The sequence below is a fragment of the Arachis ipaensis genome, chromosome B10 (assembly GCF_059453495.1).
Source record: "Arachis ipaensis isolate K30076 ecotype BB chromosome B10, ASM5945349v1, whole genome shotgun sequence".
NCBI classification, from domain to species: domain Eukaryota; kingdom Viridiplantae; phylum Streptophyta; class Magnoliopsida; order Fabales; family Fabaceae; genus Arachis; species Arachis ipaensis.
The window spans coordinates 147,409,123-147,423,011 of NC_142435.1; the positions used below are offsets into that span (position 1 = coordinate 147,409,123).

General features: G+C 31.0%; 3 protein-coding genes across 4 annotated transcripts; 1 reads left to right on the plus strand and 2 right to left on the minus strand.

Annotated features, from left to right (window-relative positions):
• Positions 1-46: 46 nt before the first annotated feature.
• Positions 47-5,079, minus strand: LOC107624283 (tubulin alpha-5 chain-like). Its single transcript, XM_021115045.2, has 5 exons — positions 4,819-5,079; positions 3,554-3,768; positions 3,289-3,488; positions 1,605-2,113; positions 47-484 (listed from the first exon to the last, which is right to left on the minus strand). Exons 1-5 carry the CDS (start codon positions 4,929-4,931, stop codon positions 175-177), a joined length of 1,347 nt encoding a protein of 448 aa, XP_020970704.1. The 5' UTR covers positions 4,932-5,079; the 3' UTR covers positions 47-174.
• On the plus strand, positions 3,655-9,695 carry CSD3 (copper/zinc superoxide dismutase 3). 2 transcript variants are annotated; one of them, XM_016325072.3, is made up of 7 exons: positions 3,655-3,781; positions 7,316-7,454; positions 7,536-7,733; positions 7,822-7,853; positions 8,051-8,126; positions 8,741-8,794; positions 9,500-9,695. In XM_016325072.3, the coding sequence occupies exons 1-7, from the start codon at positions 3,737-3,739 to the stop codon at positions 9,526-9,528; spliced, it is 573 nt and encodes a 190-aa protein (XP_016180558.2). In that variant the 5' UTR covers positions 3,655-3,736; the 3' UTR covers positions 9,529-9,695. The 2 variants fall into 2 exon arrangements, with proteins under 2 accessions (XP_016180558.2, XP_088342137.1); XM_088486011.1 differs by lacking the exons at positions 3,655-3,781; positions 9,500-9,695 and adding an exon at positions 9,224-9,421 and having other exon boundaries at positions 7,264-7,454.
• Positions 9,696-9,850: 155 nt separating this feature from the next.
• Positions 9,851-12,911, minus strand: NCBP (Putative cap-binding protein). Its single transcript, XM_016325071.3, has 6 exons — positions 12,653-12,911; positions 12,174-12,269; positions 11,979-12,083; positions 11,788-11,865; positions 10,301-10,420; positions 9,851-10,216 (listed from the first exon to the last, which is right to left on the minus strand). Exons 1-6 carry the CDS (start codon positions 12,794-12,796, stop codon positions 10,085-10,087), a joined length of 675 nt encoding a protein of 224 aa, XP_016180557.1. The 5' UTR covers positions 12,797-12,911; the 3' UTR covers positions 9,851-10,084.
• Between the last annotated feature and the right edge of the window lie 978 nt (positions 12,912-13,889).

The window sequence follows — 13,889 nt, forward strand, 5'->3', positions numbered from 1 at the left end:
AAAAGCTAACATAACTATAATGATATGTATTCAAAAAGGTATTAAAAAAAATAAAAGTTTTATATAAATTATAGATGAATGATGATTGATTATAGAAAAGATGTGATATAGCATAGAAAACAAATAGAATATAATAATGTGTGGTAGAAGATAAAAAAGAAAAAAGAAAAATGTTTAGTAATCTTCTTCAACTTCTTGATCTGCACCTTCTGCACCAACTTCTTCGTAGTCCTTCTGGAGAGCAGCAAGATCCTCACGAGCCTCAGAGAACTCACCTTCTTCCATGCCTTCACTGACATACCAATGAACAAAGGCTCTCTTTGCGAACATGAGATCGAATTTGTGGTCAATGCGAGAGAAAACCTCTGCCACTGCCGTGTTGTTGCTTATCATACACACTGCTCTCTTCACCTTTGCCAGATCTCCTCCCGGCACCGCCGTTGGTGGCTGGTAGTTGATTCCGCACTTGAATCCAGTTGGACACCTGCAATTTCATCGTAATATTATGAAAAAGTACCAGTAGACAATAAAAATATTAAACAATATGAACAATAAATATATTAGATGTTCATTTCACTAGCTGTATGGATGGTTATTTTAATATTAAGATTTAGATGGTTAATTTAGAAATGTAGTATATTTTTATTTGATTGATAGTTATTCATATTGTTCAAGAGAGTCATTATTTACCTAACACTCTTCTAATATTATTCCTACATCAAACACTCTTAATAATTATAAAAATACTATTATTATTAATTGATCAAACTAGCTATAAACACAAAAAAATAGTTATAAAATTAATTATTTATATAAAATATATATTAAAAATATATAATAGTTGAAGTTATTGATTATTTTTATGTATACATAATATTTTTGTTAACTAATTGGATATTTAAATTATTTTTTAATAACAATTATTCTAATATAATTATGTTAGAGTAATTATAGTATTTTAAAAAATATTGTTAAAATTAAAATAACTCTTTCTAAAAAGTATTGTTTAAAAAAAATATTACTAAAATATAAAAAAAAATTACTTTAATTTTAATAATATTCGCATAATCACTGCAATTACCATGACATAGTTATATTAAAATCCACTGATATACAAAAAAAAAAAATCAAACCATCAATCAATCAAGCGAATAAAAATACAAATTTGACATCTCATATTTTTTTATTATACTACAATATTATAATAATTAATTTAATAATTAAATTTTAGTGTGTATATAATATATAATATTTTTTTTAATTAACAAAAGAAACAAAATACATATTATTTAAAAAATAATAATGTCACTCTTATTATTTATAATGTTACTCTATATATGATTTTTTAACATTGTATGTATACATAAATTTAAAAAAAAAAATAGCATCATTAAAATAAGAGCAATAATAGCCAATGAATTATAACTCAAATGACATAGTCTCTCCATACTCAATTAAGAGGTTGCGGGTTCCAGTCTCTTATCTTTGGTAAAAAAAAATAAGAGCGATAATATCTATTTCTATTAATCATAAAAAAAAATAATAATGTGTATTATAAAAGGCTTAAGATGGAGATTATTTAGAGAGGGAAAAAGTGTAGTTACCAATCAACAAATTGAACGGTTCGCTTTGTCTTAATATTTGAAACAGCAACATTAACATCTTTTGGGACAACATCTCCACGATACATTAGGCAGCAAGCCATGTACTTTCCATTTCTTGGATCACACTTTGCCATCATATTTGCCGGCTCAAACACTGCTCTGGTGATCTCGGCCACCGCCAGCTGCTCGTGATACGCCTTGGCGGACGATATCAGGGGCGCATAGGAGGAGAGCATGAAGTGAATTCTTGGATACGGCACAAGGTTTGTTTGGAACTCTGTTATGTCAACGTTTATGGCTCCCTGAAATCTCAATGAAGTTGTTAATGAAGAGATGCACTGAGATATCAAGCGGTTCAAGTTGGAGTAAGTTGGTCTTTCAATGTCCAATGATCTTCTGCAGATATCGTATATTGCTTCGTTGTCCAAAAGCACAACCACATCGCTGTGCTCAATTAGAGCATGGTTCGCAAGAACTGTGTTGTAAGGTTCAACCACAGCGGTAGATACCTTCAACAACAACATTATTCAATAAAGCACTAATATTTAAGCATGAATTTGATCAAACATAGAATATATATATATATATACCATAAGATATCATCAGGCATGCCTTTATCATTAGTACATCACATATTGACACACTTATTGAAATATTTTATATTTCAGTGATTGATTTTTTGTGTACATAACTTTTGTTGTAAAAAATATAGTCAAAAGTACAGGGAGGTAAGAAATGTAAAAGAGTATCATCCAAATTAAAAGCACATAAAGTAATATATCAATCTTAGATGATATAATAACATCTTTCAATTCAATTTATTCTAATCTTAGCTTATTTTGTAATGATTTAGTGTAATTTAGGAGTGTTCAAGATATAATTTGGCCCAAAATTAACTCCAGACCCAATATATATTTTGTTGGGTTTAGATTTTTTTTTTTTAGTGCCATTTTAGGGCCGGATTCGAATTTTGCTTCGAATCATCTTATCTAGAATTGGTTTTTTTATAGTAGAAAGGTTTAATTATTCTGTTGGTCCCTATAGTTTTACAAAATTTTCAATTAGGTTCATATACTTTTTTTTCCTTTTAATTGAGTCCTTGCACCAAATTTTATTTTTAATTAGGTCCCTATACTTTTTTTCTTTTTATTTGGGTTCCTGTACCAATTTTTTTTTAATTGGGTCCCTATATAATTAAACCAATTACTGTTAAGAGGGACCTAATTGAAAAAAAAATTTGGTGCAGGGACCCAATTAAAAGGAAAAAAAAGTATAGGGACCTAATTAAAAATTTTGCAAAACTATAGGAACCAACAGAGTAATTAAACCTAGTAAAAATATATATTTTAGAATAAAATGAGTAGAGTAAATTATATTTTTATATTTTAATTTATATTTTTTATATTATACAATATTACTTTTGTTTTAAAATATAGTATAAATATAATGTAATATTTATTAAATTTAATTTTTAAAATTAAAATTTTATTATTTTAGTATATAAAATTTACAAATTTATATATATTAATTTTGCATCAAACCAATCTGGTTTAACTCGGTTTATTTCGAGTTACTTTCGCACCAAATTAAAATAGATCTAATATCTTTTTAGGGCCGTACCTGTACCTAATCAAAATCGACCCGATCCATGAACACTCCTAGACTGTAATTAATTAATTAATACCTGGGGAGAAGGATAAATGATGAAGCCAAGTCTTGACTTCTTGCCATATTCAGCAGACAAGCGTTCCAAAAGCAATGAGCCTAAACCAGAACCAGTGCCACCAGCAGCAGCATTGAAAAACATGAATCCTTGCAAGCCACTGCAATTTTCAGCCAACTTCCGAATACGGTTCAAGCATACCTCTTCAACTTCTCTTCCAACTACAACATATATATTATTTTATTATATTCGATTCAACTAAATTCACTTGAAAACACTGACTGACCTGTATAACGTCCTCTTGAAAAATTATTAGCAGCATCTTCTTTGCCAGAAATTAACTTTTCAGGATGAAAGAGTTGTCTGTAAGCACCAGATCTTACTTCATCAACTACAGTGGGTTCAAGATCAACAAATAAAGCCCTTGGAACAAAGTGACCAGATCCACTTTCACTAAAGAATGTGCTGAATGCATCGTGTTCTGAAACTTCTGCCGAATCACTACAATACACAAGTAGGTACAAATTGGTATTTATCATTCTATATTTTATAGGAATAAACTTTTTTTTTCTTCTGTTAATTATTTGTTACAATTATGCTACGTGTACACTACCAAAATTAACCAGCGGTATAAAATACATGTTAGAATACAAATATCCAAAATTTATTAAATCAATTACTCAATTCTCAAATATCCGAAATGAATTATCAAATTTATTGGTGATGTTGGTTACTAAAGCATAATAAGAGTAAATACTCTATCCGGCCCTGACAATTATCTCGAAAGAATAACGAGGTAAAAAAAAAACACCAAATCTGACCCCTAATAGCTCCATTGCCAAAAAAATCTGACCTCGTTGTCCTTTCGAAGTAATTGTCAGGAGCGGGTTGGATTTTTTTTGTCAAGGGTCTCGTTGTCTTAACATAATTATCGGGGTTGTTTTGGATTTTTCTCTAATAAGATGCATGTTTATTCATCATTTAACAAATTTTCATCACACAACCAAAGAATAATTGAATACACTATAATTAAATCGAGCAAGATGAATAATCAATAAATAACATTGAAATTAGCAAAGCTGAAATGTCAATTCAATCCACGGCCTACAACCGACCATAACAAGAAGAATCCTTAGAATGCATGCAATGTTTCAAAGGCATTAACTTTCTTCAAATGAAAAAAAAAAGGTAGCAGAAGTTCCAAATTGGTTAAATGAACCTTTCCCATGTTTGTTGGTTTTCTCTTCCTTTTTTTTTTCCTCGGTAAAAAGATACACATTTGCTATAATGATCCAATAATGAAAAATTCATACAAAATACCAAAATTGATAACACTGATAAAAAAAAATGCACCCAAAATAATAAGAAAATCCTTGGCATTCAAAGAATTTTCCAGCAAGTCAATCAGAAAGAACTTATGAATAAAACTAAGAATTACAGTAAATGCAACAATGAAAATAAAAAATCGAAAGCACAAACCAAATATGATTATATTTTTTGAAAAAGGAAAAAAAAGCTAAATAATTTCGTTAAAGATGAGAAAATATAAACCTGGCCATGACCCCATCAGGTTGAATGCCATGTTCAAGGCAATATAGCTCCCAACATGAATTCCCAACCTGAATTCCAGCTTGTCCAATATGAATGCTTATTATTTCTCTCATCTTTCTTTCTCTTTATTTTTATTTTCTATATGAACGAAGAACGCTAATGACAATAATTATTGACTTTCGAAGAAATACAACCAAAATGAGAAGGAAAATGCAAAAAGTAAGAAATGGAGAAGGAGAAGAAGAAAATCTTATTTTATCCCTTTTCTCCCTAACTTTGCAATTAACATCTAACACAAACTAAATCATTACGTTAAACTCGAAAGCCCAAAAAACTAAGTTTTAGCCGTTGATTCCATGTTTAAGTTAATGGACGAATTTCTGTTTTTTCTTTTTTCTTTTTTTTAATAATATTGACTAGCAGCTGTCATTTGTTGCCAAATTTACGGGGATTGAAGATTTTTTTTTTTTTTTTTTTTGCTTGAAATATTAATTGAGTTTATTTGATGGATTTTCTTTACTTCAAGCAGAATGCGTCTTTTTTTTAGGACGAATTTCGTAAGATTTATGCTTTTTAAAAGTATACTAAGTGTATTTGATAAATTAACATCAAAGTAATTGTAGAAGTTATAAAAGTTATATTCGATAAAATTGTTTTTAAATTTTAAAATACTTTTAATAGATATAAATGTCATAAAAAGTGAAAATAAATTTAATTTTTTATTAGGTATTTTTATAAATATTTCTAATTTTTTAAAATGAAAAAGATAAATATATAATTTTTTAATACCAAATACAAAGGTACAACTTAGTAAGACTTTCATTTTTTGAAAACAACTTACTAAAATTGATCGTTGAGGACTCTAATTTGGATTTTGTGTCATGGATTCGTTCTAATCTCAACAAAAATGAGTTTCTCTTTGCAGCGGCCTTTTGGTGGATTTGGAGGGATAGGAACAATGACATCTTCCACCAAGATGATCCATGGAGTAAGGAGAAAATTGTTCACTTAGTTAAACATGCTGCTCGAGATTTCTCTAATCTTGTTATCAACCAAAAACATATTATTCCTTCTTCTTTGAAATATAACTGGGAATCACCTCCAATGAATGTCTGTAAAGTGAACTGCGATGCAAGCGTTTTTGAAAATGAGCAATTAGCTGGCTTTGGATGTATTATTAGAGACAGCATGGGAATTTGGATACAAGGTTGTTCTGTCAGTATACCTCTTTTTAGTATTCTCTGTTGTGAGCTTCATGCTATTTGGAGAGGGCTTGTTATGGCTTGGGATTGCGAGTGTAAAGAGGTCATATGTGAAACTGATAATCTTGATGTGTTTCTTCTTGTTTCGCGAGGCGCAACCAGAATGATTAGGAATGACTCTGATCTGCTTGACAAAATCAAAGAGATGCTCCAGTGCAATTGGACAACTACTTTAGTGCTCATCCAGCGAACAGCAAACAGAGCAGCTGATTTAATGGCTAAGACTGCTGTTTTAAACAAGCAGGTGTATCTATAGTGGTTACTGTCTCCTAATAATTTAAACATTATTATTAGAGAGGAGTACTACTCTTTTTCTTAGGTATTTTTTCTGTGTTATGATCAGTCACAAAAAAAACATCAAATTTGATAAATCGAAATAAAGGTAATTTTCAATAAGAAAAACTTATAACAATTGTAAAAATATTTCTATAAGAAAAAAAATAAAATTTTTGGAATTTAATAATTTTTAGTATTTTTTGTTATTATTTAATCAGATTAAATATTAAATTATTTTTAATAAACAAATTTTTTAAATTTATGTGTGCAAATTTTATATATATATATATATATATATATATATATATATATATATATATATATATATATATATTAATTTATGTATACAAAATTCTGATAAATATAAATATAAATTATATATTTTTTGTATATAAAATTTTTATAAATATAAATGTAAATTATTGTTGATTAAGTATTAATCAAAATTATTGAGATTAGTTCGAACAAAATATACCAATGAGAGCCAAAGTGAGTTGCTTTTGAAAGTTAGAAACATCACTCAAATAACTTTTGTTGATTGATTTTGTCATTTGTGCAAAGAGAGTTATTCACAACTTATCCTAATTTTATGTGTCTTGAGAATATATATGAATATTGTTAATTAAAAAATTGATATAAAAAATATAATATTTAAATTTTTAATAAATTTGTACTCATTTATTAAGATAAAAATTTAAAATCTTTTACCAAGAATAGATTTATATGTTAACTAAACCCATGTTATTACCAAGGGTATAAATTTAGGATGAATCTTAATAAATAGGTGCATAAATAATAAATTTCTTTTTTTTCTAAAATTATGAATAAGACTCAAATCTAAAATGCTGATGAAAAAATTATACAATTTGAACTATATAGCTCTTTGATAAATCCTTCTTTCTTGTTGCTATTATATTTTGTTATTGTTTAATTTCATTTGGATGAGTTTATATATCCAGAGATTGAAACAAGAAAACATCAGTGGCAGTGAGAGAGAGAGAGAGATGGAAACTGGAAAGGGAACCGTCAAAGCTGTGGCTCTCATCGTCGGAGATAACAACGTCAAGGGTTCTATTCACTTCCTTCACCAATCCAATGGTTTCTTCTTCTTCTTCTTCTTCTTCTTCTTCTTCTTCTTCTCAATTTCACTTCACTGTGTATGTCGATGGATGCTTGCAGGTACTACTCATGTTTCAGGAAGGATAACAGGACTCTCACCGGGGCTTCACGGCTTCCATATCCATGCTCTTGGTGACACTACCAATGGCTGCAATTCCACCGGTCCTCACTTCAATCCTCTTAACAAACACCATGGAGCTCCTGCCGATCATCACCGTCATGCTGGTGATTTGGGTAACATTCTTGCAGGCCCTGATGGTATGATTTTTTATCAATTCTTTTTATTTTCTCAATTCTTTCTATCAATTGATTTCCTAACAACACATTTTGTTCTTTTCTCATTCAGGGGTTGCTGAGATTTCTATCACAGATTCACAGGTAAATTACACAACTAAACTTTGGTTATTGCTGTGTTTGTAGAATTCAAATTTGACATCTTTTTTGTTGTATAATTCACATTTCAATTTGACAAATGAACCTTTATTTGTACTTATCTCTTTCAACTTTAAATGTAGTTCAATTGGATCTAGAATGCTTTAGTTCTTCTTTCTGATGCCTTTCCGTTTTCGATGTAGATTCCGTTAAGTGGAGTGCATTCTATACTCGGCAGGGCGGTTGTTGTGCATGCTGATCCTGATGACCTTGGAAGGGGTAAGATAGGCCAAGTAGTTGAACATGTCAATGTGATTTACTCTTTTTTTTACTCCATAACCGTTACTACTCTTGGATTATTTTTCCTTAATATTGAGATGTTGAAAGAGAGAATTATGATTTAGTCCTGGTTGATTCTGTTCTGTTGAAAGTGCACCTTCACATTCTGTATCTGGGTGCTTGGTTGGATGTTATTTACTGCGAATAAAATCTGTTATTATGGGAAGTACAAAGGATTTTGTTCACTTGCTTAATGACAATAAGCATTATGCTTCATATTATTTACTCCAGCTCTTTCAATCTGATTGATATCTTGTATTTTTTGCACCATGTATGAGTCTTATGCTGAAGTGCCTTATTTGTTTGTTTAAAGGTTTATGTTTATTGCTTGCTTTATAGATGCATATAGTGTAAAACCTAACATTTTGGTTGCTTTGAATACTGTCTCTGAGACACTGGAGATAGAAATGCCTGCATGTTTCTTTGTCTTGTCTTTGTATTCATATCTCAGACATAGTCCACGATAAAGTGTTACCATTTATCTATAAAATTGATACTGCTTTGTACCTATTCACCATTTTTGAGCTTTTGAGCATTTGTTTATCATGAAACAGGTGGTCATGAACTCAGCAAAACTACTGGGAATGCAGGTGCAAGAGTAGGATGCGGTAATACTTCTGAACTTTAGATTGTCTACTGTTTAGTATAGTGATTCCCCATTACTAAGCTATGAGCTATTCTGGGTGTGTGGTTTGTGGAACATTTTTTAGATTCCTAGGAATCAGAACATGAGAAATTTGAAAACAGTCTGCAAAACCACATGCTCATAGTTATTGAATGGCCACAGCATATGTATTTTTCTTGTCAAACATGTTTGAGTAAGGACAAAAGAACCTTCCCTAGACACTTATCATGATAAGTTATTATGTTTTGGGTAAATTACACTCATATATGCTGAAGTTAGACAATAGTACATCATCATCATAGCCCTTAAATTATTCATGTAATTTATTCTTACCTTTTCTTTGGTTTAAATGCTTGAAAACTTAATTATTCATGTACACAATTACACATCATCATCATAGCCATTAAATTAGGTTTGCTCAGCATAATAGGCAAGGAAGAATGTCACATATCCTGCAGTTCAGTTCAGGTGTACAGCCTGCTGCTTCTTGCTTTATATGCACCTAAAATATCACAGCGCCATCCTTTCTAGGACTTTTACAAAAATGTCACTATTTTGAAACTATTTACGCCAACGTTTTTGCGCTACAGTGGTAATTTGAAAAGAATATATTTTGAATATTAGTTCATGAAAATGGGTCTTTGGTATCTTATACGTTGAAGAGTGACAATTGTTAATTGTGTATCAGGTATCATTGGCCTTCAGTCATCTGTTTAAGATGGTTTGCTGCAGATACTTGATATATTCGCAGGTCTATGGTTTCAATATAAGATTAGAAGCATGATGTAACTACTTTTATAGCAACTATAGTGTGACATGTTAAAAGTTTCATATCAACTCCATGACAATCTTGGTTCACAATATATAAGGTGGAGTTATCTTGATCTTGAGATTGATTTGGCAAGAACGGTCTTCAACATCATCCCGGATAGTGCATCCGCACATTACAAATTAAGAAACAAATAATCCCAATTCTTGAATCAAATGCGCCAACACATTCTGTTACACACTGTTAAAATTTCGTTGTTAACAGCATCGCTTGCATAAAATGTAATATTCATATTAAGCGTTAAGAGTTAATCAATCTATCATCTGAATGAAAATGCTTCTCCTTCAAAAAGGATAGGATAAGAGAGATAAAAATTATTTACAACTAAACACTGGGTGGACATGAACATGTTGACTGCAAAGCTGAGTTAACTAAATATAATGAAACTAGGTAAATCAGTAACAATGTTAACTGTCTCACAATGTTGACAAAGAATGTGTACGGCTAGCCTCTCAACCAAGTGTTCCTGTAAGATGAATTGTCCTTTAGGGAGGCATCATGGGGCTTGTACTCCATAATATAGCCATGAGGAAGCTTTAAATGGCGCTTAATGGAATCTCTGAGAGCCATTACAGCCTGGAAAGCGAAGCAAGATATAATTAGAGACAAGCATGAATATGCATTTACACACATATGTCCAGAATCCATAATAATGCCAACCTGATTGTCAGAAGCGTTGCGATTCCAGACGCTAAGTATATCTTCATTAAAACGAATGCTAAGTACTGCACCACATATCTGATCTCCATAATCCAATTGGTCACCTACTAAGGCAAGAACCTGCACTCAACAATGTAATGCTATTACTACTTTCACCATTTCCGAGTCCAATAATAAAAGATAGAAATACAACAGTAATTGACAGCATGGATAACAAGATATTTTGTTGCCATCATAGATTTATTCTGAAGGGGAAGGAATATGTATTTGGTTGGGGACAAAAGCATAGGAAAGACTTTAATCAACAAAATCAGGTCGATATAATTAGAAAAGTCATTAAATTGTCACCATATGCAAAATTGTCGGTAAAAATAAAACCAATAGGAATTGCAAACAGAAGAAAATCAGCTAATCCATTTGCATTTTTTTCCAAAATGATGAAACTAGTTCAGTCAAAAATCATATGCAAGGAAACTGATGAATAGGATTACTTTTTCAATTAGTCACTAGCAAATATTTCCTCTTTAATTTATCCGAAGCAAACAAATTTTCTTTAATAGGATTCCTCACTAATTAATTACATCATAAAGAGGAACTCGAGGTTTTGCAACTACAAATACAAATTCAAATTCAACTGTAGTCAAGGAATTTATTCTAGGACTAGTTCTATATGGTGTTCAAAATTCATAATTTGCTTTTGAAACAATTTTATTTTCAAATTGCACAGATTCAAGCAATGACCAAGTCTTCCACTTGGGGGGTAGCTACTAGCTAGCTACATGGATTGTTCGACACTTTTGCATTCTATTGTAAAGCGTGTCTATAGTCAAATTATTAAGTTATAAATATTTACTAATGAATGTATAGCGGTTACTCACGCGGGGTGTAGTAAGTGAACAAACTGGAAATTGGACGGAAAATACCCACATAACCCACTCTAAAATCCATCAGGCAGGGAAATTTGGGGATTTGGCGCTCCACATGTGATCTTTGTGAGATTTGCCACAATAGGCCGAGATTCTGGCAGCGATCTTGCCAGGGATGGCTAAGACCAAAAACCAAGATCGCATATGATCTCATCCCAGGTTGTCACTGAGATGGGATGGGAACCTCACTGGGATCGCTGAGATTAACTACGATGTTTAAAGATTCATTTTTGTCTTCAGTTTCAGTAATTTAAATCAAGGCAGAAACATATACAGTTCATATGCCACTCAATTATTAATTATTCTTCAATTGTAAGGGTATATTCAGATAGCAACAAGATTAGCCTACATGTATCAATACATAACATTACAATCCCTAAAAATAAGTAAAATATTTTTTTTTTCAAAAAAAAAGAAGTTTTCCGCTTTTCTGTAGTATAGATTTAAATAATCACTGGAAAACTTCTTTTGAAGCTTTAATATTACTAGTACAGAAATTATTAGCAGACATTTATCAGGGAATAAAAAAGAAAGAAGACTCAGAGAAAATATTTGACTCACCAGGTTCTCCCAAAAACGACCCGAGACAGCTTTTTTGAACCGTATAATCCATTTACCACCATTGCAGTTAGCAGAGTCCTATTTTCAAAAAGGAAATAAAAAAACTTATAGTGTGTTATTTGAAGTTTTACAGCTTATACATTATCAATCAACAAGAGAATGCAACTTCAGCCAAGTCTTTAAGTACCTACCTCCCAAAGGGGTCGGATTCCTTCCTTAAAAAGATGCAAATCTGTTGGACTAGGCAAAGAAGAAGGTCGAGCAAGATGGCAATAGCAAACCCAAAATCCTTCAACCTATTTATATAAACAAACAATTGTCAAATTAAGAATACATGACAATGGATTTATATTCAACAACAAACCTCAGTATAGTATTCTACTTACAGTACTGAAATCAACAATCTTCTTAATGTTATCCTCATATGATGTTTGATTTCGAACTCCTGGTGTTCGCCGTGTGTACCAAAATACAAATTTGTGCTGCTCAAGGAAATAACCCAACAGAAATCAACTGAAATGTCAACCGACACCAAGAGCTTCTATGGAAGCGAAAATGGAGATAAATTCGTATAAACACCAAACATAGTAGAACATAATGTCAAGCTGATAAGAGCTTAATCTAATTAGAACGAAAACAAGCCAGAAGAACCCCTTCTTTAGGAATGAAAACAGAGAAGAAAAATGAAACTAGCATTTAATTTTCAATGAACTGTACCATGCTATTGTCGCAAGTAATCGTTCGAAAATACAGAAAGTACAAAGATTGGATTCAAAGTTGAGATTCACCTAAAACAAGATAAATTAAACTAAAATGGAGGAGAAAAATCCTTCTTTTTTCTCTGAAAGAGGATGGAGAGATGAACCTTTAGAGGGTGAAGACCAGCTTTAAGATCACGAGCATGGCGCTCCTCGACTTCGGAAGAAGAATCTAGGGTTCGCTGAGCAGTGTCAGAGTTAGTGTTGTTGTTGTTGCTCTCCAATTCCTTCTTCTCCGCTGTGAAATCCATTATCGGCTGCTAAAACCCTAATCCCCTTTTCCCCTTATTGTGTTGTGTGTTTAATCTTCGTTTCTTCATATTGGCGTCTTCAAATCATTATTCTATCATTTCATTTTTTATTTTTTAGGAGTATTAGTAAATAATGACTATTTTAAACAATATGAATATCTACCAATCAAATAAAAATAAATTACACTTTTAAAGATCTAAATTAACTATCTAAATTTTAATGTTAAAATAAAAATCTATACACACCTAGTGAAATGAATATCCAATATATTTATTATTCACATTATTTAATATTTTTATTGTCTACCTATACTACCTGTGTGACTAAATTTTATCACCTATCTTACAAATATATTAAAATCAGTTACAAAATTTATTTATTAATATAAAATACATATTAAAATATAAATATATATTAAAAATAAATTAAATTATATATATTTATATATAAATATATTAATAATTAATTTTTATATATAAATAATATTTTAAAAATTTTATATATTCATCTATAAAATTCACAACATAGATCGATTTGATTTTTAAATTTTTAGTTACAATATTATAATTTTTCATATTGAATTTTAGATATTATAGTAATTTTTTATTTTCTTTAACATTACTTTAGTAAATAGAATGATGAGCTGGTACTTTTTTACTATGTAGAATAATAATGATATCTAATCAAAGTTAAAATGTCCAATCAAAATGTGTACAAACATTGAGGTACCTTCCGATCTCTTTAATGGAAATTGGGTACGTGAAAAGCTCGAATGAACTCCTGAACGTGAGCGAGAATTTTGGCTGTACTCAGGATGGTAGCGATTTCTTGTCGCCAATTCCTTCTCCAGATTCTGGACTCTGTGTCTAATTTGAGTTTCTACATGATTCGAGAGTTGTCGCTATCGATACCACCAAAGGAACGCTTTTTTGGAGATCAGGTATGGGAGTCGTCTTGGCGAGAGGGAGTTTTTCAGCATTTTTGAAAAGTTTCCGAGCTCACTCTACTCCTAAGGCGGCCCCCTGGACGCCCGGTAGCACCTCCCTCCTCTCGTACCTTCTCGGGACGAGGGATAAGATCCATGTTCCGCTC

Coding starts and splice junctions, on each gene's coding strand:
- LOC107624283 (XM_021115045.2), bottom strand. CDS start 4,931: ATGAGAGAAATAATAAGCATTCATATTGGACAAGCTGGAATTCAGGTT. Junction 3,769..4,818: donor CCTGATGGGGTCATGGCCAG/GTTTATATTTTC, acceptor TGTGTATTGTAG/TGATTCGGCAGAAGTTTCAG. Junction 2,114..3,288: donor TCATTTATCCTTCTCCCCAG/GTATTAATTAAT, acceptor TTGTTGTTGAAG/GTATCTACCGCTGTGGTTGA.
- CSD3 (XM_088486011.1), top strand. CDS start 7,298: ATGAGTTTATATATCCAGAGATTGAAACAAGAAAACATCAGTGGCAGT. Junction 7,734..7,821: donor CATTCTTGCAGGCCCTGATG/GTATGATTTTTT, acceptor TTTCTCATTCAG/GGGTTGCTGAGATTTCTATC. Junction 7,854..8,050: donor TTTCTATCACAGATTCACAG/GTAAATTACACA, acceptor TTTTCGATGTAG/ATTCCGTTAAGTGGAGTGCA.
- NCBP (XM_016325071.3), bottom strand. CDS start 12,796: ATGGATTTCACAGCGGAGAAGAAGGAATTGGAGAGCAACAACAACAAC. Junction 12,270..12,652: donor CTGGTCTTCACCCTCTAAAG/GTTCATCTCTCC, acceptor TTCCTTGAGCAG/CACAAATTTGTATTTTGGTA. Junction 10,421..11,787: donor GTCGTTTTTGGGAGAACCTG/GTGAGTCAAATA, acceptor TGTTGAGTGCAG/GTTCTTGCCTTAGTAGGTGA.